The sequence below is a fragment of the Spinacia oleracea genome, chromosome 1, assembly GCF_020520425.1.
Source record: "Spinacia oleracea cultivar Varoflay chromosome 1, BTI_SOV_V1, whole genome shotgun sequence".
In the NCBI taxonomy this organism is placed as follows: Eukaryota; Viridiplantae; Streptophyta; class Magnoliopsida; order Caryophyllales; family Amaranthaceae; genus Spinacia; species Spinacia oleracea.
The window spans coordinates 31,547,464-31,569,225 of NC_079487.1; the positions used below are offsets into that span (position 1 = coordinate 31,547,464).

Genomic DNA, 21,762 nt, shown 5'->3' on the forward strand with positions numbered 1-21,762 from the left:
CAACATTAGTCATTTTAACAACTTTGATTTCTTTTGGAAGATTACTCTACGATATCTTATTCATAATTGTTCAATTATAAAAACGAGCATGTTTTGGTAACGAAATAAATTCCCTTAAATACGAAAAAATATATTTTATTCGAGCACTACCAAAATTATAACGAGGCAAACTTCCCGAAAAATACGAGTCCTTCATTTTGGAAATTATAACGAGGCAAATTTTCCATTCATTCTTAACCAAAAAATACGAGTCCGATTCATTTTGGAAATTATAACGATGCAAATTTTCAATTCATTCTTAACCAAATTGGTTTGATTACAACCAAGTCATTAAACCTAAAGGCATTACAACGAAGAATTTAACCCAACCTAGCTTCTTAATTGCCTAACATACCGATTAAGTTCATCCTACCATCTACCCGAATAGCTTGATTGTAGTGAAACTAAAAGACACAGACACAATTGCACACACACAAATCATCCCCATTAGCTTATTCTGACCCAAGTCAGCCTTCTCAGACCCCCAAGCATCCATCAACATGCCCTTGTTCTTCTTCAATCTGTCAACCTCTTCTCCTTGCTAATCAATATAAAACCATGCAATCTCATTAGTTAGTTTAAGTATTGATAGATTGATGAGTTGGTATTTTGATTCATTAAATTACACACCAATTCTTAAATGGACCTGGTCCACACTAAATTTCTTGTGCACCATGCATGTCTAAAAATATATCAAAAACTTATGCCTAATTTAATTTGGCATGTTTATTAGGATATTATGAGAAAAAAAAAATCAAATTGGTGTAGTTGATACATGTGTTTGAATAATGTTATTTTAACTCACAATTTTGTTTTAAAAATATAGGGTTACTATGATTGAAAAAAGGGTTACTATATATACTACTATCTAAAAATTTTGGTGTTTAATTTAATATAGTCACTATATGAACAGTAAATGTTTTTATGTATGTATAAAGGGTGCTAGAGAAAATTATTAGTTTTGGGTCCACACTAATTTTATTGTGGATTAGCTCCACGCAAGAATAATCCTAAATTATAGTGGTTCTCATAAGTCATAACTTTAAAAATTGTTTTGTTGTTGGAGCGATTTCCTTCAATATTGCGTAAAGATCCAATAATTCCCAAAATACGTTACTTTCTAAGTTATTTCCCACCATACCATCCACGTAAGCAAGGGAGAAAGAGAAGTAATTTTTTTTCCCGGTTAAGTGTTGAACCGCCATATGAGATAGCGTTTTCGTTTTAAAGCAAACCGCCATCTCAGATGGCGGTTCAATGTTATAAACCGCTATCTGAGATAGCGGTTTGCTTTAAAACATAACGGGGTACGGTAAGTTTTTGTTTTGGAAAGTTTTGATTTAGGGAATATATAAACCGCTATCTCAGATAGCGGTTTACTTAAGTCAACCGCTACCTGAGATAGCGGTTTAGTGCCGCTTTGTTAAAAAAAAAATAGACCGGTTTTAATGCTGACGTGGACGGTATGGTGGGAATTAAGTTAAAAAGTGGAGTATTTGGGAATTTAACGTTCTTTAAACAATATTGAAGGAAACCGCTCTTGTTTGTTGTGAAAAAAACAATAACTCTCCATAAAATACAACAATAAATGTTTATCAACTCTCAATATTATTTTATTTCCTTCTCCTTAATTACAAATACAAAAAGCATTTACGTAAGGAGGGAGTACTCCGTAGATTGTCATAAATTTGCGGAAAAGGCTAGGACTACACATGGTGTGCAAAGGTATCTTACACACCACCAATTAAACAATGCCACCTCACAAATCCCACTAAAAAAAGAGGGGGTAAACCAATCTGAAAAATGTATTTTAGGCGCAAAAAAATTTCAGCAAATTGCGCCAAAAGTACAACTTCAGCGGGAACATTTTCGGTGAGCGCCAAAATGTCATCTTCCATATTCATATGTAACTTCAGCGGGAAAATGTCATCTTCCATAATCAGACAACCAGAGAGCGCCAAACAACTTCCATATTCGTAAATATATAACTTCCATTGTCATCTTTCAAGAGAAAGCTTTCTCTAGTTATCTACGAAAATGGCGGCCATTTTTGAAGCCCATAACTATGACAATGAGTTTGTGAGTTTTATATGACATTTTAAAAGCATCTAAATGTCAGCCATTAAAAAAACTTTCATGGGTTTAATGATGCATATAACTTGTTTGATGAAATTACCAAGAGAGTTTTATTAAGATTTAATTAGTTTCAGTTGCGATGTACTGAGTGTAGGAAGGTGTAGTAGAGAACTAGATATGTAATGTGTTATTATTCGACTTTCTCCGAAACTGGAAATGATGAATTGGAAGTGACAATGGTTGCTTTGTTTAATTAAGTGACAATGGGATGTTGAAGCTATCGTATAGCATGAAATCATATAAGTTGTGTTTATGATTCTAGAAATTGTATAAAAGATACTCATAAATGTATTTTTATTTTAGAAATTGAATAAAATATACTCATACATAAAACCAGAAGTAAAAAGAAGAAAAAAAATAACAGTGGCAACAATTTCTTCCCGTAGGATCCAACACGGGTTTAACATAGTTTAAGGATGATTAAGTAACCAAGTTAGCAGGGTATCAGCACATTATAGTAAACTACCTAAAATTTTATATAAAGAACAATAACAAATGAAGTTAATAAGTAGTGTGTATTTAGATTTCATTATACATGTAATGCTCCCACAAATTAAAACACAATCTCCTCAAATATAAACTTTGTTAATAAATCAAAATAAAAATAAAACAATTTTCTCCCAATTACCCTTTGTGCATAACGAATCGAACTCGGCACTACTACAAAATAGGCTTATAGCAACGGCAATAAATTGTTACCATAGACCAATTAACCGTTGTAATAGGCTTATAGCAATGGTTTAAAAACCGTTACCAATAGGGGGCATTGCTATAAGTCTATGGCAACAGTTTCCCGGATTTAGGCAACAGTTACGATAAACTGTTGCCACAAATAACTAAGGCAACACTTTTTATAGGCAACACTTTTAACTTATGGCAACAGTTATTCAACAACTTAAGCCAACATTTACACATTTAAGGCAACTGTTTTTCCAACTTAAGGCAACACTTATTAGTTTGGTGTTGGTAGAAGTTTAAAACTAACGCAACACTTTCTTATACTTATGGTAACACATCCAATTATATTTATAGCGACGCTTTCTATTGAGTGTATGGCAACGCTTTTGGTTTGGATTATGACAACGCTTTCAATTAAGTTTATGGCAACGCTTTCATTTGAGTTATGGCATCGCTTTCAATTCATTTGAGTTATGGCAACGCATTCAATTGGTCTAAAGCTGCTTCTCAAATGGATTTAGTTATCCATATATATGTAAAAAGTATTACCTGCATATAATAAGATTTTCATAACAAATAAGTTCAAAAAATGTATACATTTCAAATAGCTTAATTTCATAAGCATAATATCTGTTACAATTGTTTGAATAGTAAAAAAAATATAGGTTCTAAAACTAAATCCATTAAAATAAAAAAAAAATCCTGCGATCACTGTCCGATAACTTTATTTTTCAAAACATATATCATATTCATGTGCCAAAAACCCTACGAATCTTCACACATTTTAAGTAGCTTGTAATTCTTGAATATATGCACCATCCTGCACAATAAACAAATCAAGTGTGACACATAAGAAACTTATTATCAATGAAATTCATATACGTAATAAAAAAGAAGCTAAAATGAATGACTAAAGCTAAACCTTAGGAATAATGGGTAAATGGCAACGTTTTTCATTACCCAATGATTCATGTAAATTTATCAAGACTCAAATTGTACACCCTTATATATTACAAAAGTTTGTAACATCAAATGATAGTGAAAGTGGAAAATCCGACAGAATTTCATTTAAAATTGAACTATCCACAAAAATGGAACTAATTAAACTATTTCCAAATCCATATGACGAATAATTTTAATCCAACATGAACAATTTTGAAACAATAACAAATCAATGAAGAAAAATAAGGTATAAACAAAATAAGTTCAAATAAGTTAAATTCAGTTATTCAGGTCAAAACATAGCCTTACTATAACTAATTTGTACTTATCAAACTTTATCCAAGCTTATTGGTTGTAAAATGAACTTATCCCTAACTAGAACTTAACCAAACTTAGATTGCCTAAATAATTTTTAAAGGATGAAAAGAACAAGGCCTCTAATTCGTCAAACAATATTAGATAATTGCCTAAATTATCTAATATCGGAACTTAACCAAACTTATATTGCCTAAATAATTTTTAAAGGATGAAAAGAACAAGACCTTTAATTCGTCAAACAATATTAGATAGAGAAAACACATAGCTAATGATAAGGGTAAAACAACATTAATAAAAATAAATAAAATATAAGAAACAATAACATAGCAATTATTGATATTTGTCACTAGGACAAGGAAATGAAAAAGATCAGAAATAGTAACAACTTCATATTATAGGAAACCCGATGAGACACTTGAGAAGGGAGAGTTCAAAAGGATCACATAGGCCCTGTTCGGCAAAATTAGCGGTAGCGGGTAACGGTTAGCGGTTGAGTAGCGGGTAGCGGTTAGAGTAGCGAGTAGCGGTGAATAGTAGCGGGTAACGGTTAGCTGTCAAAGTAGCGGGTAATTAATATGAGTGTTCGATAAAATTAGCGGTTGATATTATAAAATAAAAATAAAAGCTAGAATATTATTTAAAACTTTATTATAAATTTGTCAAAAGCTACCCGCTATCTTAAACGCTACTAATTTTAACGTTTGACAAAAGCTACTCAACCGCTAACCGCTACCTAAATCGCTACTTTACCAAACACTTACAAATTTTACAAGTAGCGTCTTGACTAGGTCAAAACGCTACCCGCTACCTCAAACGCTACCGCCGAACACGCCCATAATTAAGAAGCACAATATGAGTACAGTTGATACTAAGGGACAAAGAAATGTGAATTCTTGTTTTTTATGTACTTTGGGTGTACCTATTGGTCAATGCATTTTCCAAAACATAATTTGACATTGAATGTGACTAAAGAAGAGAGCCAGAATAGGCAGTACAAGGGTACAATTATAAACAGAACATATTACATTCAGATTTTGAAAACAAATAACGGCATAAACTAAAGAAACATGACACATTCGAGTGATTCAACAACAATAGAAAGAAAAATAATTAAGGACATAGGACTATAGGAGGCAACATTTACGAATATGAGGATCTGAAAATTTCCATACTGTTCAGGAGATGTTGGTTGCCCCAACTGTGGCCAAGTATGTAATTTCTTTGAACTCTCATTTTAACTAAAATTTCAATAACTTCATAATTGCATCGTAACAGAAACTCGCCTTTGAAGAGTATAATGAATTATTGCACAAGGATGCTGCAATCATGATTATCAAGGTTTGTCTGATTTTTGCAGTTAGTGAGAAATCATGTTTTCAAGTTTGATCACTAAAAAATATTATTGTTTCTATATGACCTTCTGCCCCCTCCCCCAAAAAATTAAAAAACCCTTATGTAGGGTGTTTTAGAGGCGGAAGACTATTACTGGTGACAGATCCTGGCACCGCAAAAATTACATGAGTTTAGATGTTGCAGACTAAGCTTAATGACACTTAATTCGCTACTGTTTGACTCACATGCACATGAAGACTTCAACATAACCCTATCGATGCTATTAATACTACGACCCTTGTATAGGAAGAGAGAGAGAGAGAGAGAGAGAGAGAGAGTTTAGGACGGATATCGACACGCTGCCTGAAATCATAACTGAGGTTCAGAACACAAAGGACTATGTGGCTGAGTGATGCAGATGATTTTGCAATGAGTGTAGTATTTTCCAGCCCCCATAAAAACTGTACTTTTAGTCTAGTTATCTTCTTTCCCTGCTTACATAATCATGCTGGGTTCTATGAAATATTGTTTGGTCATGTAGAAAACAATGGTCTCATAATGAAGGTAAGTTTGAAATTATTCAACTACATATCTGGTGTTGTACCTCGTTCGAGTGGCCATACCCCTGGCTGAATAAGCAAAATCTAGACACAATACTAATGATGAGAAAGAACTAAGAGCTATTGGGTCTTAAATTATTTGGTTTAACATATTTCAACTTTGACCTATACACTACCAGTCTACTATTGGCTGAATATTAGTCTGTTGTACTCATTTCATGTCCTTTGTGGATGTACGTCAATACATATCCTGTGGAAAATGTGTCCTTTGGTTTACTTGCTTAGCCCATTGAAGATTGAAACTGGCATCCGCCAGTGGATCAACCACCAACAGAAAATATTAGGTTGAAATACATAAACTTTATGTCTTAATACATTTACACCAGTGGATGGAAGACTCTAAGTGACATGACCTAGGCCAGTCCCCATCTCTTCTAAAATAGAAAAATCAAGCTAAGCTCTTTCATCCTATGTATCTATGGGTTTGTAAATTTTGTTGGCATGGTATTTGATAGTGAGACACGAGGTACAAAAAGGCAGTAAGGTTGTCTGCCGCTAAACAACACCAACAAAACAAGAAAGAAACCAATTCCAATCGTCAAAAGCACCAACATCACTATAACAACGGTATAGACTAGAGCAAATAAAATTGCAACTCAACATTATCACCAAACAACCAATTGATCAAGACAACAAAAGAAAGAAACAGAGCTTCAGCAGAGCAATTATTTACTAAATAACCCAGTCTGTGAGTCTGTACCCACTGAATCACAAACGAATGATTGGAACACTATTATTTCTGCCTAGATCAGACGGTCATTTGCTTAGCATTATTTTCAAGATTTTTCTCGTTTTTCATTTTCTAGGTAGACTCAAAGAGCAGTCGAACTTTTGCAATACTCCGTTCAAACCAGAGGCGGCTTCAGCTTGCGTCAATTAAAACAGTGATGTGCTTAAAACGCACATCACATGCTAATATCGGAAATTTAGATGGAGAAAGTACAGGGAGCAAGGGGATTAATATGGGGAAATTCTAAGACAATTTGCATACCACTGTTATAAACTATTTAGAGACACAGATGGGGAGAAAGTACAAGCTGAAGAACGCTAAACATAGGAACTTATCAACAAAAATGAATGTAATGACTAATTGACTTGGTATCTTTATACACCCTTTGAAACAAACTCGGATCTAAATTAGTTGTATTGATCAATCTTCATTATCTACAAAGCATGACGAACAATCTACTCTAACTCCCTCCACAAATAATTACACATTATAGATTTTAATCCAAAATAACCCATTGGAATCAACAAATAAAAGCAATAATGAAAATCAACCAAAATCCCTAATTAACCTAATTCCCTAATAGAACCCTAATTTAGCTATCAAAATCACACAAAATTATTTAATTCGAATTGCTTAATAACTTGAACCAAAATGGAAGAGATGCATACTAACTAACCTTGTTCTTCTCGCTAATTCAGAAACTCAATTTGATAATTTATCTGCATATCCAACTCAGAGTCCCAATCGCCAATTTAGAAGCATCAATCTCCAATTCCCCAATTACCCTACTTGCCTACTAGAACCCTAACTTAGCTCTCAAAACCACACAAAAAAATATTCAATTATAATCGCTTGATAACTTAACCAAAAAAATCGTAAAATTTAAGACCAAATTCAAAGAGATACATAACAACTAACCTTATTCTTCTCGCTAATTCAGAAACGAAATTTGCCAATTTTTCTGTATCGCCAATTTAGAGTCCCAATCGCCAATCCAGAAACATTAATCTCCAATTCGCCTGCTTCAAGCAACGATGATGAAGAGATTAAAGATCAGCGACGAGGAGGGCGGAAGATAACGCAGAACGTGAGAGCAAAGGGTTTTGGTTAGGGTGAAACAAAATCGTGAAAAAAATGCGGAGGGAAACCAAAATACCATAGCTCTATATTGTAATTGTTTAATAAATCTATTTTTTATTTTTTATTTTTTCTATTTAACTTATTAGAAGAAAAAAAACTGTTGCACTATCTCATCAAAATACCATAAAACTAAAAAGTGTTGTAATAAAATTATGATAATATATAATTGTTGCCATAGTTTTTCTATAGAGACGTTTTTCTAAAGTCAAAGTCTACTCAAACTAATAATTATTTAAGTGTTGTAATAGGTATGATATAGCAACGCCAGTAAAACTGTTGCATAAAAGGGCGTTGTTATAACCATTTTTTCTTGTAATGCGGGTTCACAATTCAACATATCTATAACATCTTGCGAAGACTCACGTGGCGAACTTAATTCATTTGTCAAGCCTTCACGACTTATTTTATTATTGTATTGTATTATAGGAAAGGGTGTGTCATACTAATCATATTGTATAATCCATTCCATTCAAAACGTTTATAAAAAAATTCTAAACTAATACCATAGTAATAGATGATTTTGCAATGATACAATACGATAACAACTAAAACCATCTACTTTAACATGAATTATGATGTCATGGAATCATTACGATTTTAAGTACATCGAAAAAGAAATAAAATCATACTCCATCTAAATAGATAAAAGAATTTATGTTGCAGTTATTGACGTGCTGATACCCCCTTGTCATGATGGTCACTGCAACACCGTTTGAGCTTTATCTATATGCATGCAGCATATGTTCGGATCTTGACATGAGCAAAACTACAATATTTTTAAATCCGTACATTAGTTTATGGGATCATTCATTTTTAAAAGAATTAATATTTGAAGTAAAAGTCATATCAATTTGTATTGCAATTCAGACGTGTTGATATCCTTTGTCATATTGGTCACTTGAACGCTGTCTAATCTACATTATTCACCCGTTTTCGAATCCTAACAAGAGATTGAGATTTTTTTTAATATCACGTGTTTTGTGGGATCAATATTTACATAAAGAAATGAAAATCGATAAACCAAAATCATTATTAATTTTATTTATGGTGTTCAAAAGTAAATGTAGTTGATCCTTTAACAACAAAACGGATTCTATGTACTACAAACCCTTCCAAGAAACTAAAATCATGTTGTATTTTATTTATCGTGTTCAAAGTGAAATTTGGTATGATCCTTTCAAACTAAAAGAGATTGTATGTAAAACAAACCTCTACCAGAAACTAAATATTTTGTGATTTTATTTGTTTGTTCCAAACTAAATATTTTGTGATCTTTTTAAAACAAAATAAATTTAACGTAAAACCTATCAAAATTTAAATAGTGGTAAGTTCAAACATCCATATAATTTATTAACACTATTTCCCGTAAAGAAGTTTAAACGTCACTTTGAACACTGCCCCCATAAAAAATTTCAAATTTCATTACTGTAAAATTTTCTCTCATTGTTGTCAAGTACTAGCTGCCACAACGATAGCACCAGCGACAACGTTTTCTGCCGTATACTTTCGACATCCATTGCCTGGTGACTTTATATGTTGTAGATAGATTGTTTAGGTGTAACTTTGAAAAGTTAGGTTACATTAAACCTGTCAAAAATCGACCCGACCCGAAAATCGATCCGAACCCGACCCGAAAATATTGGGTCCTTAACAAGATTTTGTGACCCGTAACCCTATTTTATCCGAACCCGAGCAACCCGAAAAGTAATGGGTCAAAACCCGACCGAACCCGTTTTGGACCCGACCGATTGAAATTCACTATATTTATAGTAATAAATGAGATTATGAGAAAATTTAAGAATAATAAACATATTGTTTTTAATATTGTTGTGTGTAATATGATTTTAATTTGAATTATACGTTACTTTATGGTTGAATTTTACTAAATATAAACTTGTGTAGGAAAATTTGTTAATTTGTGCCCATATTTTGTATATTTATCACCTAAATTAATGAAAATATAATGCGCGTTTTAAAAGATCTCAACCCGTTGGGTCGACCCTAACCCGAAAGTTCTGGGTCTTGAACAAGCATTTGTAAACCCGAACCCGAAAGTGACCGACCCGATTAAACCCCGAACCCGAAAATAATTTTTTACAACCCGACCCGACCGACCCGTTTGACAGGTCTAGGTTACATGTTGATTTTTTTTATTAACCATGATTACCATTATTCGAGATCATTTTACATTTAAAGAAATTAAATTTAAAATAAAATCAAACTCAACTAAAATAGATATGTAAATCCTAACATTTTTATAATAACCTAAATTGTTCATATCTTTGATAATACAAAATAGTTTGTCACCTCCAAGATTGGAAAAGTTAGCGCAACACATTGTATTAATGATGACTAAGATTATATAAGATCATTTCACCTTTAAAGGAATCATAATTTTAAAAACTCAAACTCAACAAAATAGATTAAAACAATTTCATTTCCAAAGAGTGACATGATGATACCCCTTATCACAATGGTCACTGCTATGCTGCTTTAACATCTACTTAATTTGTGAACCTGTGTTCGATTCCTAAGAAGAGTCCACAAAAATAATTTTATTTAGGGGGGGTGCTTCACGCAACTTGATTTTACTTGACGCAACACTTTTGCTTTCATTTTTTTCATTTTTAACCCCCACCTTTTATTATTTTCTCTCAACCTTTTTTCATGTTTTTTTGGTTCACATAAACTTGATTTTTTTTAGTGTAACATGTACCTAACAAAATTAGAATACATATTTGGATTGAAGTGGACAATTTTTTTTTTCTTTTAAGAGAGGTAATTTTCGTTTTTTTCCCTATTTTTTCGAGTGTTTTCGTACAATTTGTATGAAATACACACTTCTATTTTGTACAGATTTGACATAAGAGAATTAACTATTTCGTATACATTGAACATAGTAGAACTAACTATTTTGTACAGATTGAACAAAATATAATTAACCATTTCATATAAATTGAACATAACAGAACTAAATATTCCATACAAATTGAACATAACAGAACTAAATATTCCAAACAAATTGAACAAAACATAATTAAATATTTCGTATACATTGGACGAAATAGTGTACCATATTTCACTCATAATACATGTAATAGTACACAAGATTTCGTGTAGAACAAACAATATAGGCACATGCCATTATCAAATTGAAGAAAACCAGTTTGCAGACCTGATGCTGGTATTTGGTATTTGGTATTTGGTATTTGGTCTTCTTGCAGGGGTTGGTCCTGCTGCATTTGTAAGTTGTACACTATCAACCAAGTTTCTTTCCACATCACAAACATTTCAGGTCTCTCTCTTCTCTCTCTAGCTCTTCCTGATAGTCATCAAACATTCTCTGAATAATGAACAAAACCTTTACAGGCTATAGCTGAAGCTTACATGAGAATTTCCCTTCAAGAAACAACGCGAGAAACTGATACTTTTACTCGGACACTCCTGAAATATGAGCCAAGCAGTTTCTCATATGACAATTTGACAAAGAAGGTTTAGGTTTTCAAGAAGATTCCAACCATTAATGATATCAAGAACTTAATAGGAAGCGTGTGTTTCATTAGTCTCCCACAGTTCCCACTGATCTTCTAGCTTCTGCAACCCTTACCAATTGATCTACTGTCTAACCCATCTAAAATGTTTCTCTCTTATGCAGCAAAACATTCTCACATGTCACAGTTATGTTGTTATTCAATAGCCTGGGAGAGGGTGGCCTTCAGGCTTCATTGATGGTAATTCAAAACACCTACCATGTTTCACGCAACTAAGCTAAGAAAAACTAAGAAAACTATGAAAAAGAAAAAAACTAAATGCAGCCCTGAAAGCCATGAAAGAAAATAAAGTAGACTAATTATAGATACTGTAGTAATTGTCCATCTTTATTCTGTTAATATGAAATCTTTGTTTCAATATGAAAACTAGTTATCCATGATCCATATTTGACCCTTTGGCACGACACTCAGGATTCTCCAAGTTGGATTTCCAAGTATCAACGCTTAAAATAACCGTAAATTACATCTTTAGCACCACTGCTAATCGGCTATTGGACATACCTAGTATCTAATGAAAGAAAATATTGCATGAATTCACTAGGGGAATTGTGCTTTCTGAATTATTGGATCCATGAGCTCTATATGCTGATTTGATGGCGAAAGTTCTCTTGAGTGTAGCAATGCATTTTACTTGAAGGATATCTTTAATCTGAGTCAGCATATTAAATTTATGTATCTTATCTTCCTCTTGTGAGTGAAAGACTCCTAGACACACTATGTGTGATTTCTGATATATTTACAGGGAAATAGCAAGGAGTGTAGCAAAGATTATAGCTCTTGCACTTGATCTGGACACATATTTTTTTGATAAGCCAGAGATGTTGGGGATTCCTATTGCAACCTTACGCCTATTGTACTATGAAGGTGGAAAATGATTTTTTCACTCAACACTAATGACTGATTGACTGATAACTTATTTTTAAAACTTTTGTGAAGAAAGAAGATTTTTAGCTCCAACTAATAAACCTGCATATACAAACAATCAAATACCGTACAGATGATCCGGATGTTTGTTTGTCTAATTCGGATGAAGCATATGAAGTTACCTAACCTATTTCGTATACATCATATGAAATGGTATTATCTACTTTAGACATAACACATGAAATTAGATGAACTATTTCGTCCCAGCTACACAAAATATACTACTCTATTACAGCCCAACCATACAAAATTTGTAATATATTCCACCCCAACAACAAGAAACAACTTCATCTTTTTTACCCGAATATGTGAAACAATATAACACAAGAAAAATAATAATATCAATACTATCAACAAAATAGTCGAATATCTGAAATACTCCGCACATTTGTAATCTATCAATAACTATCAAATTCAACCTTTTTTTTTTTGGAATTCACAAAGATTTTTGGAACAATAAACCATATATATGCACATAATTCGTTAACAACATGAAACCTAATTCCCAATTCGAATTCCTACTTCAACCCATGCTTTAAACCCTAATTCCCAATTCGAATCCCTAATTCAAATTCCCAATTTCCTAATTCAAATTCTGAAATTTATTATACTAACTAATAAACATGAATACCTAATTACAATTTTTGAGCATGAAATTGCAAAACAACAACACGCACCTTGTAGCGGAGATTCTTGATGAGTGATTTTGGGACTGAAATCTTTATGAGATTGATTGGTGTTGAAGGACGCCTGATTTTCCGAGGAAACCAATTTTTTTTTTCCAATTTACGTTCTTCAAAAAGGGTTTCAGTTTCAGAGAGAAATTCAGGTAGCGGGAGAGAGAAAAAAAACAGTAAAGGGTATTTTTGGTTTTTTACGGGGTGTATTAAAGTAAGTAAAGGTTGCATATAGCAATCGTGTTTGAAACATATGTATAAAAAGAACATATTTTATTTAGCTCCTTCATGTCTACTCTAACTAGTTATTTCGGTATTTAAGTATTAATAACCATTTTATGGGATCATTTTAATCATGAAAGTACAAAAAATTGGATGTTTTTTTTCACCTTTAACTATGATTTTTTGGCTACTCGTTGCATTTATGGGGACTAGCTAGCAGATAATTATTTGTCCTCATTATCAAAAATATGTTGGTTGTTGGAAATATAAAACTGGATGTATCGTTTAATTATGTGTTATATATTTTTATGATTATACAAGGGCTTACCATAAGTTTAACGACACCAGAAAATGTTTACCGATCTCCAAATTAATTTTTTTTATTACCGTATATCTAAACCTTTAAATAGTAAAGATATCCAAAATTCCAAAAATATCAATTTCGTACATTGTAAATAAAGTTTTGATCATAACTTCGAAGAGTTAGCTTTTAATTACTAAGTTTAGCTACGATTACACCTGATCATTTAGCTTTTGAAGAAATTAAATTTAAATAAAACTAAAATCAAGTAAAACAAATGCGTAATTTCTAACATTTTCATTATAATACAAAGTTAGGACACCGTCAAGATTGAAAAAAGTAGCTAAAACATAATGTTTTATAACTTTATCTGCGATTACAAAGGTTTTTTTCATCTTTAAAGAAATCATATTCAGAATTCCCAAACTCAATAAATTAGAATAAAAGAATTTTATTTGAAATGACTTACGTGCTGATATCCCATTGATACAATGGTCACAACTCTGCTGCTATGACATCTTTAGTTGTGAGTCTTGTGACCGATTCTTGTAAAGACCAAAAATAACCAAATTTGTAATTGTGACATACCATTTTATGAGATCATTATAGTCATGAAAAGTTCAAAATTTTGGATGTAGCTAGTATAACTTTGTCTATGGTCAAAAGGATCATTTCACTTTGATTGAAAAGAGTAGCTAGTATAACTTTATCTATGATCAAAAGGATCATTTCACCTTTAAAGAAATCATAATCAGAATTCTCAACCTCGGGAAAATTAGACAAAATTATTTTTGTTTGCAATGACTTATGTGCTGATACCCCCTTGCTACAATGGTCACTACTATGCTGCTATAACATATACCTTAACTACGTGTACCCGTGTTCGATTCTTGCCAGAGCAAAAAAATCAAAATTTTAATTGTGATAAACCATTTTATGGGATCATTTTAGTCATGAAAATATCAAAATATTGACGTTTTCCTTCACCTTTAACTGTGATTTTTTAAAGATTAAAGATATATTACAAGGGATCATTAGCCATAGACAAATCATATGAGTACATGCATATTTTTTTTCAATTAAGACATAATAAAAAGTTTTTTTTTTATGAAGCTACACATGATAATTAAACTCAAAGCCTAAACTTCATTGTTTACAACAAAATACATTGTTTGAAACAACATTATTCGTAATATCTGAAGATTAAACTACATCTAAGAGTTTCTGATATTCAAAAGATTGTTCGTTGCATGCATCTACCATTATAGTCCACATCATATTTTTGAAATAGCAGATCATTACTACCATATAACTGGATGAAAGATAACAATAATTGGATAAAATTTATGGATAAACTCACAAATGATCCCATAAAAAGATTAAATACATAAAGAAAGGAAGTATGATTCTGCATTTCTATAGGGATTAAAGTAGAATCTTTCCAAGTTTATCAAATCAGAAATTTGATTGGAATTAAAGATTCTTATTCTAAAGAATACATTGTTGGTTTATTAGATCTGAATTCAATTTGGATTTCTTAATTACAAACTTATAACATCTTAAATTAATTAATTTGAGATTTACCAATTGCAAATTCATTAATTTGGGATTTCTCAATTACAAAGTAATTACCACCGTAAATCCGCCCAAAGAACAGTTCCACCGCGTGACGCTTTTAGTGTATTCCAAAAGGTACGGTAGTTTAAAATGTGAATTAGATCTCTGGCGGCGCTTAAAAGCGTAGTAAGTCTGTAGCGACGCTAATTATATGTTTTACCGACGCAAAAGAATAGCGTCGTAATAGGGGGTAGCGGCACAGGCAAAAAGAGCGCCTTTGAAAGCGTCGGTAAAAGCACTTGCGGCGATTTTATGCGTCGTAATAGACATATATAAAGCTTCACTAGAAACCTTTTCCGTACTAGTGAGCTAGATTTAAATAACTAACTAACTTTGACTACGTTTACACGAGATCATTTAACTTTTGAAGAAATTAAATTTAAATAAAACCAAACTCAAGTAAAACAGATACGTAATTTCTAACATTTTCATAAATATCTAAGTTGTTTGTTTCTTGTTATAATGCAAAATGACGACCCACAGCCAAAATTGGAAAACACAATGTGTTATAACTTTATCTATGATGAAAAGGATCATTTCACCTTTAAAAAAAATCACATTTAGAATTCTCAACCTCGGTAAAATTAGACAAAAATATGTTTGTTTGCAATGACTTACGTGCTGATACCCCTTACTACAATGGTCACTACTATACTGATATAACATATACTCTAACTGTGTGTGCTAGTGTTCGATTCTTGTCAAGAGCAAATAAAACAAATTTTTAATTGTGACAGACCATTTTTATGGGATCATTTTAGTCATGAAAAGATCAAAATTTTGATGTTTTTATTCACCTTTAACTATGATATTTTTGTTAGGTTATGATACATATGAATAAACATAAATCATGCGGAAAAACCATAAAGCTAGCCAGGAAACATACACTAGTAGAAAAAACCCCTGTCGCAGCCCCCTTGTCGCAGCGTACATGTATTAATACGCTTCAACAACTAGTAAGTCAACGCGGGTCAAACTCTTTAAAGGGTTATTGCAGCGTACAAATTAATTGCCCCCTTCAAAAGAGTTTTTTGCAGCGTACATAATAAAAGCCCCCTGCAATAGCCCTTTTATTTTGCAGCGTACATGGTAAAAGCCCCCTGCAATAGCCTATTGTAATCTTTTTCGCTGCAACTTAATTAATTCATACCATACATTTCTATCTCAAACTTGAAGACCCAAAAAAATTCATATCCCGCGGGCGCTCAGTACTCCCTTCTTCTTCCATAATATTTCCCCGCGTCTTGCCCGTCGCCGGTGGTTCTCCCAGTCGCCGTCGACCCGTCGTCGCCGCCCGTAGTCGGTGGTACTCAAGCAAGGGTCTATTTCCTTGCCTCCTCACCGGTGGTTCCTGCTCGAAAAACCACCGTAGAAGTTATTCCTGCTCCGAAAGCCACAGGTGAAGTCATTCCCTGCTCGAAAAACTTAGCTACTTTGCTCGGCCGGTTTGCGAAATCTGTTCTCCGTCAATCCTCGCCGCGGCAAGTAACTTTCTTCCCTGTCCCTCTTGATTTGCGTTTTCAGAATTAGGGTTTGTTCAATTTTTTTTTTTTGTGTGTTGCAAGATTTTCAATTCGTTTATCTTTTGTTGAGTTCTTATTGTCTGATTTTGCTCGTTTAGAAGAGCATAATGTTTGCATTTTTTTTTTAAATTGACTGAGTTTTGATTATTTTCGTTTTCATTGTTGCTGGCTATGAAATGTGTTGATTCCAGGTGCTTTCATTTGATCTATGTCAATATTTTCTTGAAGTTGTGTTTGTCTGGTTTAGGATTGAGTGGAGGTTTTACAGTTAGTTAATTATTTCATTCTACCAGAACTGTGAACTAGTCTACTTTAGTTTTGCATGTGCAATTTACTTAGTAAGATACCTTAATTTACAAAAGGTAGATGATACTTTGATTTTTCTTGTTTTGATAGTTATCTTGTACATATTATTTAGTCCTAGCTTATAGAAGGACAATGCACTCGAATTTCCACTTCCTTAGTAGTTAGTAGTATTGACAGGTCAGTTAAATAGTTTTTATTGTTTTATGTTGGGGCTGTGAATCAGTGTTGGTTACTTGGATGTATGAAGGAACTTTCAGGCTTGGTTAATTAGGCCTATTCCTAAATAGAAGAAGGATTTCTCAACACTATAACACTTGAGTCAGAGAGTATAACTTCCTTGCATCATGGTTACACAAATTCGAGCTAGTGCTAGCTCAGAATAAGCAAGAGCTCTAAACTAGTCTTCTTGGTGTTTGCAGAAAATGTGAGCAACCTTAAGTTGCAAACCATGACATCTGAACTTGTTATTTTCTTCAAATGTTTTGTTGTAAACAGGGGAATAGTAAAACAATGGAAATGTTACTAGATAGATGTTATGTACATTGACAACGTACCACAACTGGCAATTATTTTAGCAATTTATTGACTTGGTGTTCTAACTCTTGTTATTATTTTCTGTGAGGACGTACTAAACGCATTGCAATTCTGTTATGCAGTTATCCCTTTATTCTTCGAAGCTAATTGATCTCGATGTCATGTCAAAGGTACAGTTTCCCACATTGATTGGCAATAGTCTGATCTTGTGTCACTAATGAGATTTTGCAAAAACTGATAGCACAAGCTGCTCTCTTTGTAAGAACTTGTTACTTTGGTTCAATGCAGAGTGATCCGATGGCTGTAGTTTACATGAAGAAGCGAAATGGGACTCTTGAGGAAATTGGTCGTACAGAGGTTATCTTAAACGATTTGAACCCTGTCTGGATTGGGAAAATATCTGTTGCTTACCATTTTGAGACTGTTCAGTCACTGGTGTAAGCACCTTCTTTTACACTTTATACAAGCTTCTATGATCATTCACCACAAGGACCTCACACAAATTTAGTTTGATTCATATATTTTCTTCTTCTTTGTCACTATCAGATTTCATGTATTCGATGTTGATACCACACATCACAATGTACCAGTGAAGGTATATTTTCTTTACTTCTTGTTTCTTCCTTCTCTTGTTTTAATTAATGTTTTATGTGACAATCTACCTTTAAATTCTCATTTGATAAATAACTTTATTTGTTCAGACAATCAAGTTATCGGATCAGGATTTTCTTGGAGAAGCTAGCTGTGTGTTATCAGAGGTACTTTAGTTGGAAATGAGAAGTTGTATTTAGTTATCCTTACTTATTTCTCTTTTGTCCTTTCTTGTGGACTTTCGTTGCTTGTGTGGTCTCTGTATGATAGATTATTAACAAATGCAATACTCATTGAACAGCAAACTTCAAACATCAGTTTCAGCCTTAGAAAATATGCACAGAGACAAGACTGGCATCAGCTTTGTTAAGCAACACCATGGTCGTGAAAAGGTGCTTGTGCTCAACAATACTTGAATTTATGGCTGATTTTGAGTTCCTTTTGTAACTTTTAATGATCATATTTCTTGGTGATGATCACTACAGATTCTTAAGGGTCAGCTGTATGTAGATGCATTCCGTGAAAGGCAGCTGTACAGCTTTCTTGATTATATTTCTAGTGGTTTTGAGCTCAACTTCATGGTTGCTGTTGATTTTACTGTTATGTAAAGTTTGCTAGCTGATGAAGATAGATGAAATACAAGATGAGTCATTGACAATATTCACACTAATCCTTTGTAATTGTGCTTTATTTTGATTTCGTGCAGCTTCAAATGGAAATCCTAGAAGTCCAGAATCTTTGCACTATATTGACCCCTCTGGCAGATTGAACGCATATCAGCAAGTAAGGCTTAAATGTTGTTATAGTTATGTGTGCTTTCTTATCTAGGCTGAGCATAGATATAGTTGAACTTATAGGCATTTAGAAAAGTATAACCTTTTTTAGTCATCGCCAGATCCATTGCTTCAAAGTGAAGTGTAAAATATGTGTGTCTTGTTTTTTATGTTCTTCCTTCTGTGCCTTGAAATAAGTTTGTCTCAAGTACTGTATAGTTTGGAATCCTTGAATATATATTGTTTTATCTCCTGCATATTATACTTCTATACAGAACCTAAGGACTCATTTTAACCTTATTACATGTTTGATATGCATAATTTTAACGATCTAAGACTTTTTCCAATCTATTTATGCACTTTAGGCTCATTGGGTCGTTATAGGTCATATTTAGGCTAAAAGGAGGCATTTGCGCTCCCAACTTTGAACTAAAGAACCTAAGGACTCATTTTAAACTTATTACATGATTAATATGCTTAGTTTTAAGTTTCTAAGACTTATTCTAATCTACTTATACACATTTAAGACTTGTTTGGTCGTTATAGGACATATTTAGGCTAAAATGACATTTTCGCTCCCAACTATGAACCAAAGAACCTAATGACTCATTTTAAAAATACTAAATGTTTTATATGCTTAGTTTTAACTTTCTAGTACTCATTCCAATCCATTTATGCATTGTGTCATTATAGGTCATATTTAGGCTAAAATGACATTTTCGCTCCCAACTTTAAACTTAAGAACCTAAGGACTCATTTTAAACTTTCTACATTATTCATATTATTAGTTTAAACTTTCTAAGACTCAATCCAATCTATTTATGCACATTTGAGACTTGTTTGGCCGTTATAGGTCATATTTAGGCTAAAATGACATTGTTGCTTACAACTTTGAACTAACGAACCTAAAAACTCATTTCAAACTTACTACATGATTCATATGATTAGTTTAACTTTTCAAGACTCAATGCAATCTATTTATGCACATTTGAGACTTGTTTGGCCGTTATAGGTCATATTTAGGCTAAAATGACATTGTTGCTTACAACTTTGAACTAACGAACTTAAGAACTTATTTCAAACTTATTACATGATTCATATGATTAGTTTTAACTTTTCAAGACTCAATCTAATCTATTTATGCACATTTGAGACTTTTTTTGTCGTTTTAGGTCATATTTAGGCTAAAATGAGACATTTTCGCTCCCAACTTTGAACTAACGAACCTAAGAACTCACTTCAAACTTTCTACATGATTCATATGATTATTTTAAACTTTCCATGACTGAATCCAATCTATTTATGCACATTTGAGACTTATTTGGCCATTATAGGTCATATCTAGGCTAAAATGACATTTTCGCTCCCAAATTTGAACTAACGAACCTAAGGACTCACTTCCGCTAATTACATGATTAATATGATTAGTTTTAAGTTTCTAAGAGTCAATCCGATCGATTTATGCACATTTGAGACTTGTTTGGTGGTTATAGGTCATATTTAGGCTAAAATAAGGCATTTTTGCTCCCAACTTTGAACTAAAGAATCTAAAGACTCATTTTAAACCCTTTACATGATTAATATTCTTAGTTTTAAGTTTCCAAGACCCTTTCCAATCTATTTACGCACATTTAAGGCTCATTGGGTCGTTATAGGTCATATTTAGACTAAAATGACATTTTTGTTCCCAAATGTGAACTAAAGAACCTAATGACTTATTTCAAACTTATTACATGTTTAATATGCTTATTTTTAAAGTTTTCAAATACTCATTTCAATCTATTTATGCACATTTAAGGCTCATTGGGTCGTTATAGTTCATATTTAGACTAAAATGACATTTAATCTAATGCTCCCATCAAATTTTTGTTTTTGAAGGTCTATACTACAGGAATGCGCCTTATGCTAGTGAGGAAATTGATGTGGTTCGTGACCAATGGGCTAAGTTTTTTACCAGAAAGTATTTATTATTGGCCTGAGCGCGTTTGATCGAGTTGGCTTAGATGTTATAGAACAATATTTTGTATTAAAATGTATGCGTACGTTGAAATTGGAACGTACATATATTTAAATGTATTAGTACGTGCACTTTGGTTTTGGAATATATACAAAACTACAGTTATTGTTTATATATTTGTTATACAGGTTGTGATATTCTACTATTGTTATGACAGGTTTCTATATTTGGTGCAAAGTCCCTAAACAAAATTAGAATTTTCCCGCCAAAAGTGCTTTGTTGCAGCGTACATATATATGTGTACGCTGCAACAAGGGTCTAAATTTTGGCAAATTTTCTGACTTGTTGCAGCGTACAAATAGATGTACGCAGCAACAAGTGGAGTTTTTTGCAGCGTACACTTCTTTGTACGCTGCAACAAGTAACTATTTTTGCCAAAATTTTGACACTTGTTGCAGCGTACATGCATATGTACGCTGCAAAAAAGTACTTTTTGCAGCGAACATTGTACGCTGCAACAAGTTCAGACTTGTTGCAGGCGCCCCAGTTGCAGCATACGATGTACGCTGCAACAGGGGTCTAAAAGCCTGCTGCAATAAGGGTTTTTTCTACTAGTGATATTATTTACACATAATCATTTAGCATAATTCAGATGCATACACTTTGTAGCGTGCCCTCCCTAGCTGCGCCCGAACCGAACAAGAACAAGTCTTTAGAACTCCAAGTGTCGTCCCTCCGTAGATAGTCCACAGCACGTCCGGATCCGCCTTAACCTTGACCAACTAGAATCGCCCTTAAGGTTACTAGGAATTTCGGCTATTTGGGTTGCAAGTGTTTGGCTGATTTTTGCT

General features: G+C 32.9%; 1 protein-coding gene and 2 long non-coding RNA genes across 9 annotated transcripts; 1 reads left to right on the forward strand and 2 right to left on the reverse strand.

Annotated features, from left to right (window-relative positions):
* Positions 1-3,430: 3,430 nt before the first annotated feature.
* On the reverse strand, positions 3,431-7,960 carry LOC110785005 (uncharacterized). 2 transcript variants are annotated; one of them, XR_008926469.1, is made up of 3 exons: positions 7,714-7,960; positions 7,472-7,610; positions 3,431-3,673 (listed from the first exon to the last, which is right to left on the reverse strand). It is a non-coding gene; the product is annotated as an uncharacterized lncRNA (long non-coding RNA). The 2 variants fall into 2 exon arrangements; XR_008926470.1 differs by having other exon boundaries at positions 7,472-7,603; positions 7,714-7,959.
* A 2,898-nt stretch (positions 7,961-10,858) lies between these two features.
* LOC110780191 (uncharacterized) lies at positions 10,859-13,363 on the reverse strand. Its single transcript, XR_002531380.2, has 2 exons — positions 13,088-13,363; positions 10,859-11,379 (listed from the first exon to the last, which is right to left on the reverse strand). It is a non-coding gene; the product is annotated as an uncharacterized lncRNA (long non-coding RNA).
* Positions 13,364-16,377: 3,014 nt separating this feature from the next.
* Positions 16,378-21,083, forward strand: LOC110790643 (protein BONZAI 3-like). Of its 6 annotated transcripts, XM_056834644.1 has the most exons (9): positions 16,378-16,708; positions 17,713-17,760; positions 17,879-18,027; positions 18,137-18,185; positions 18,292-18,348; positions 18,483-18,573; positions 18,667-18,742; positions 18,888-18,964; positions 20,833-21,083. In XM_056834644.1, the coding sequence occupies exons 2-6, from the start codon at positions 17,752-17,754 to the stop codon at positions 18,549-18,551; spliced, it is 333 nt and encodes a 110-aa protein (XP_056690622.1). In that variant the 5' UTR covers positions 16,378-16,708; positions 17,713-17,751; the 3' UTR covers positions 18,552-18,573; positions 18,667-18,742; positions 18,888-18,964; positions 20,833-21,083. The 6 variants fall into 6 exon arrangements, with proteins under 6 accessions (XP_056690622.1, XP_056690619.1, XP_056690621.1 ...); XM_056834641.1 differs by having other exon boundaries at positions 18,667-18,964; XM_056834643.1 differs by lacking the exon at positions 18,667-18,742.
* The last annotated feature ends 679 nt before the right edge of the window (positions 21,084-21,762 follow it).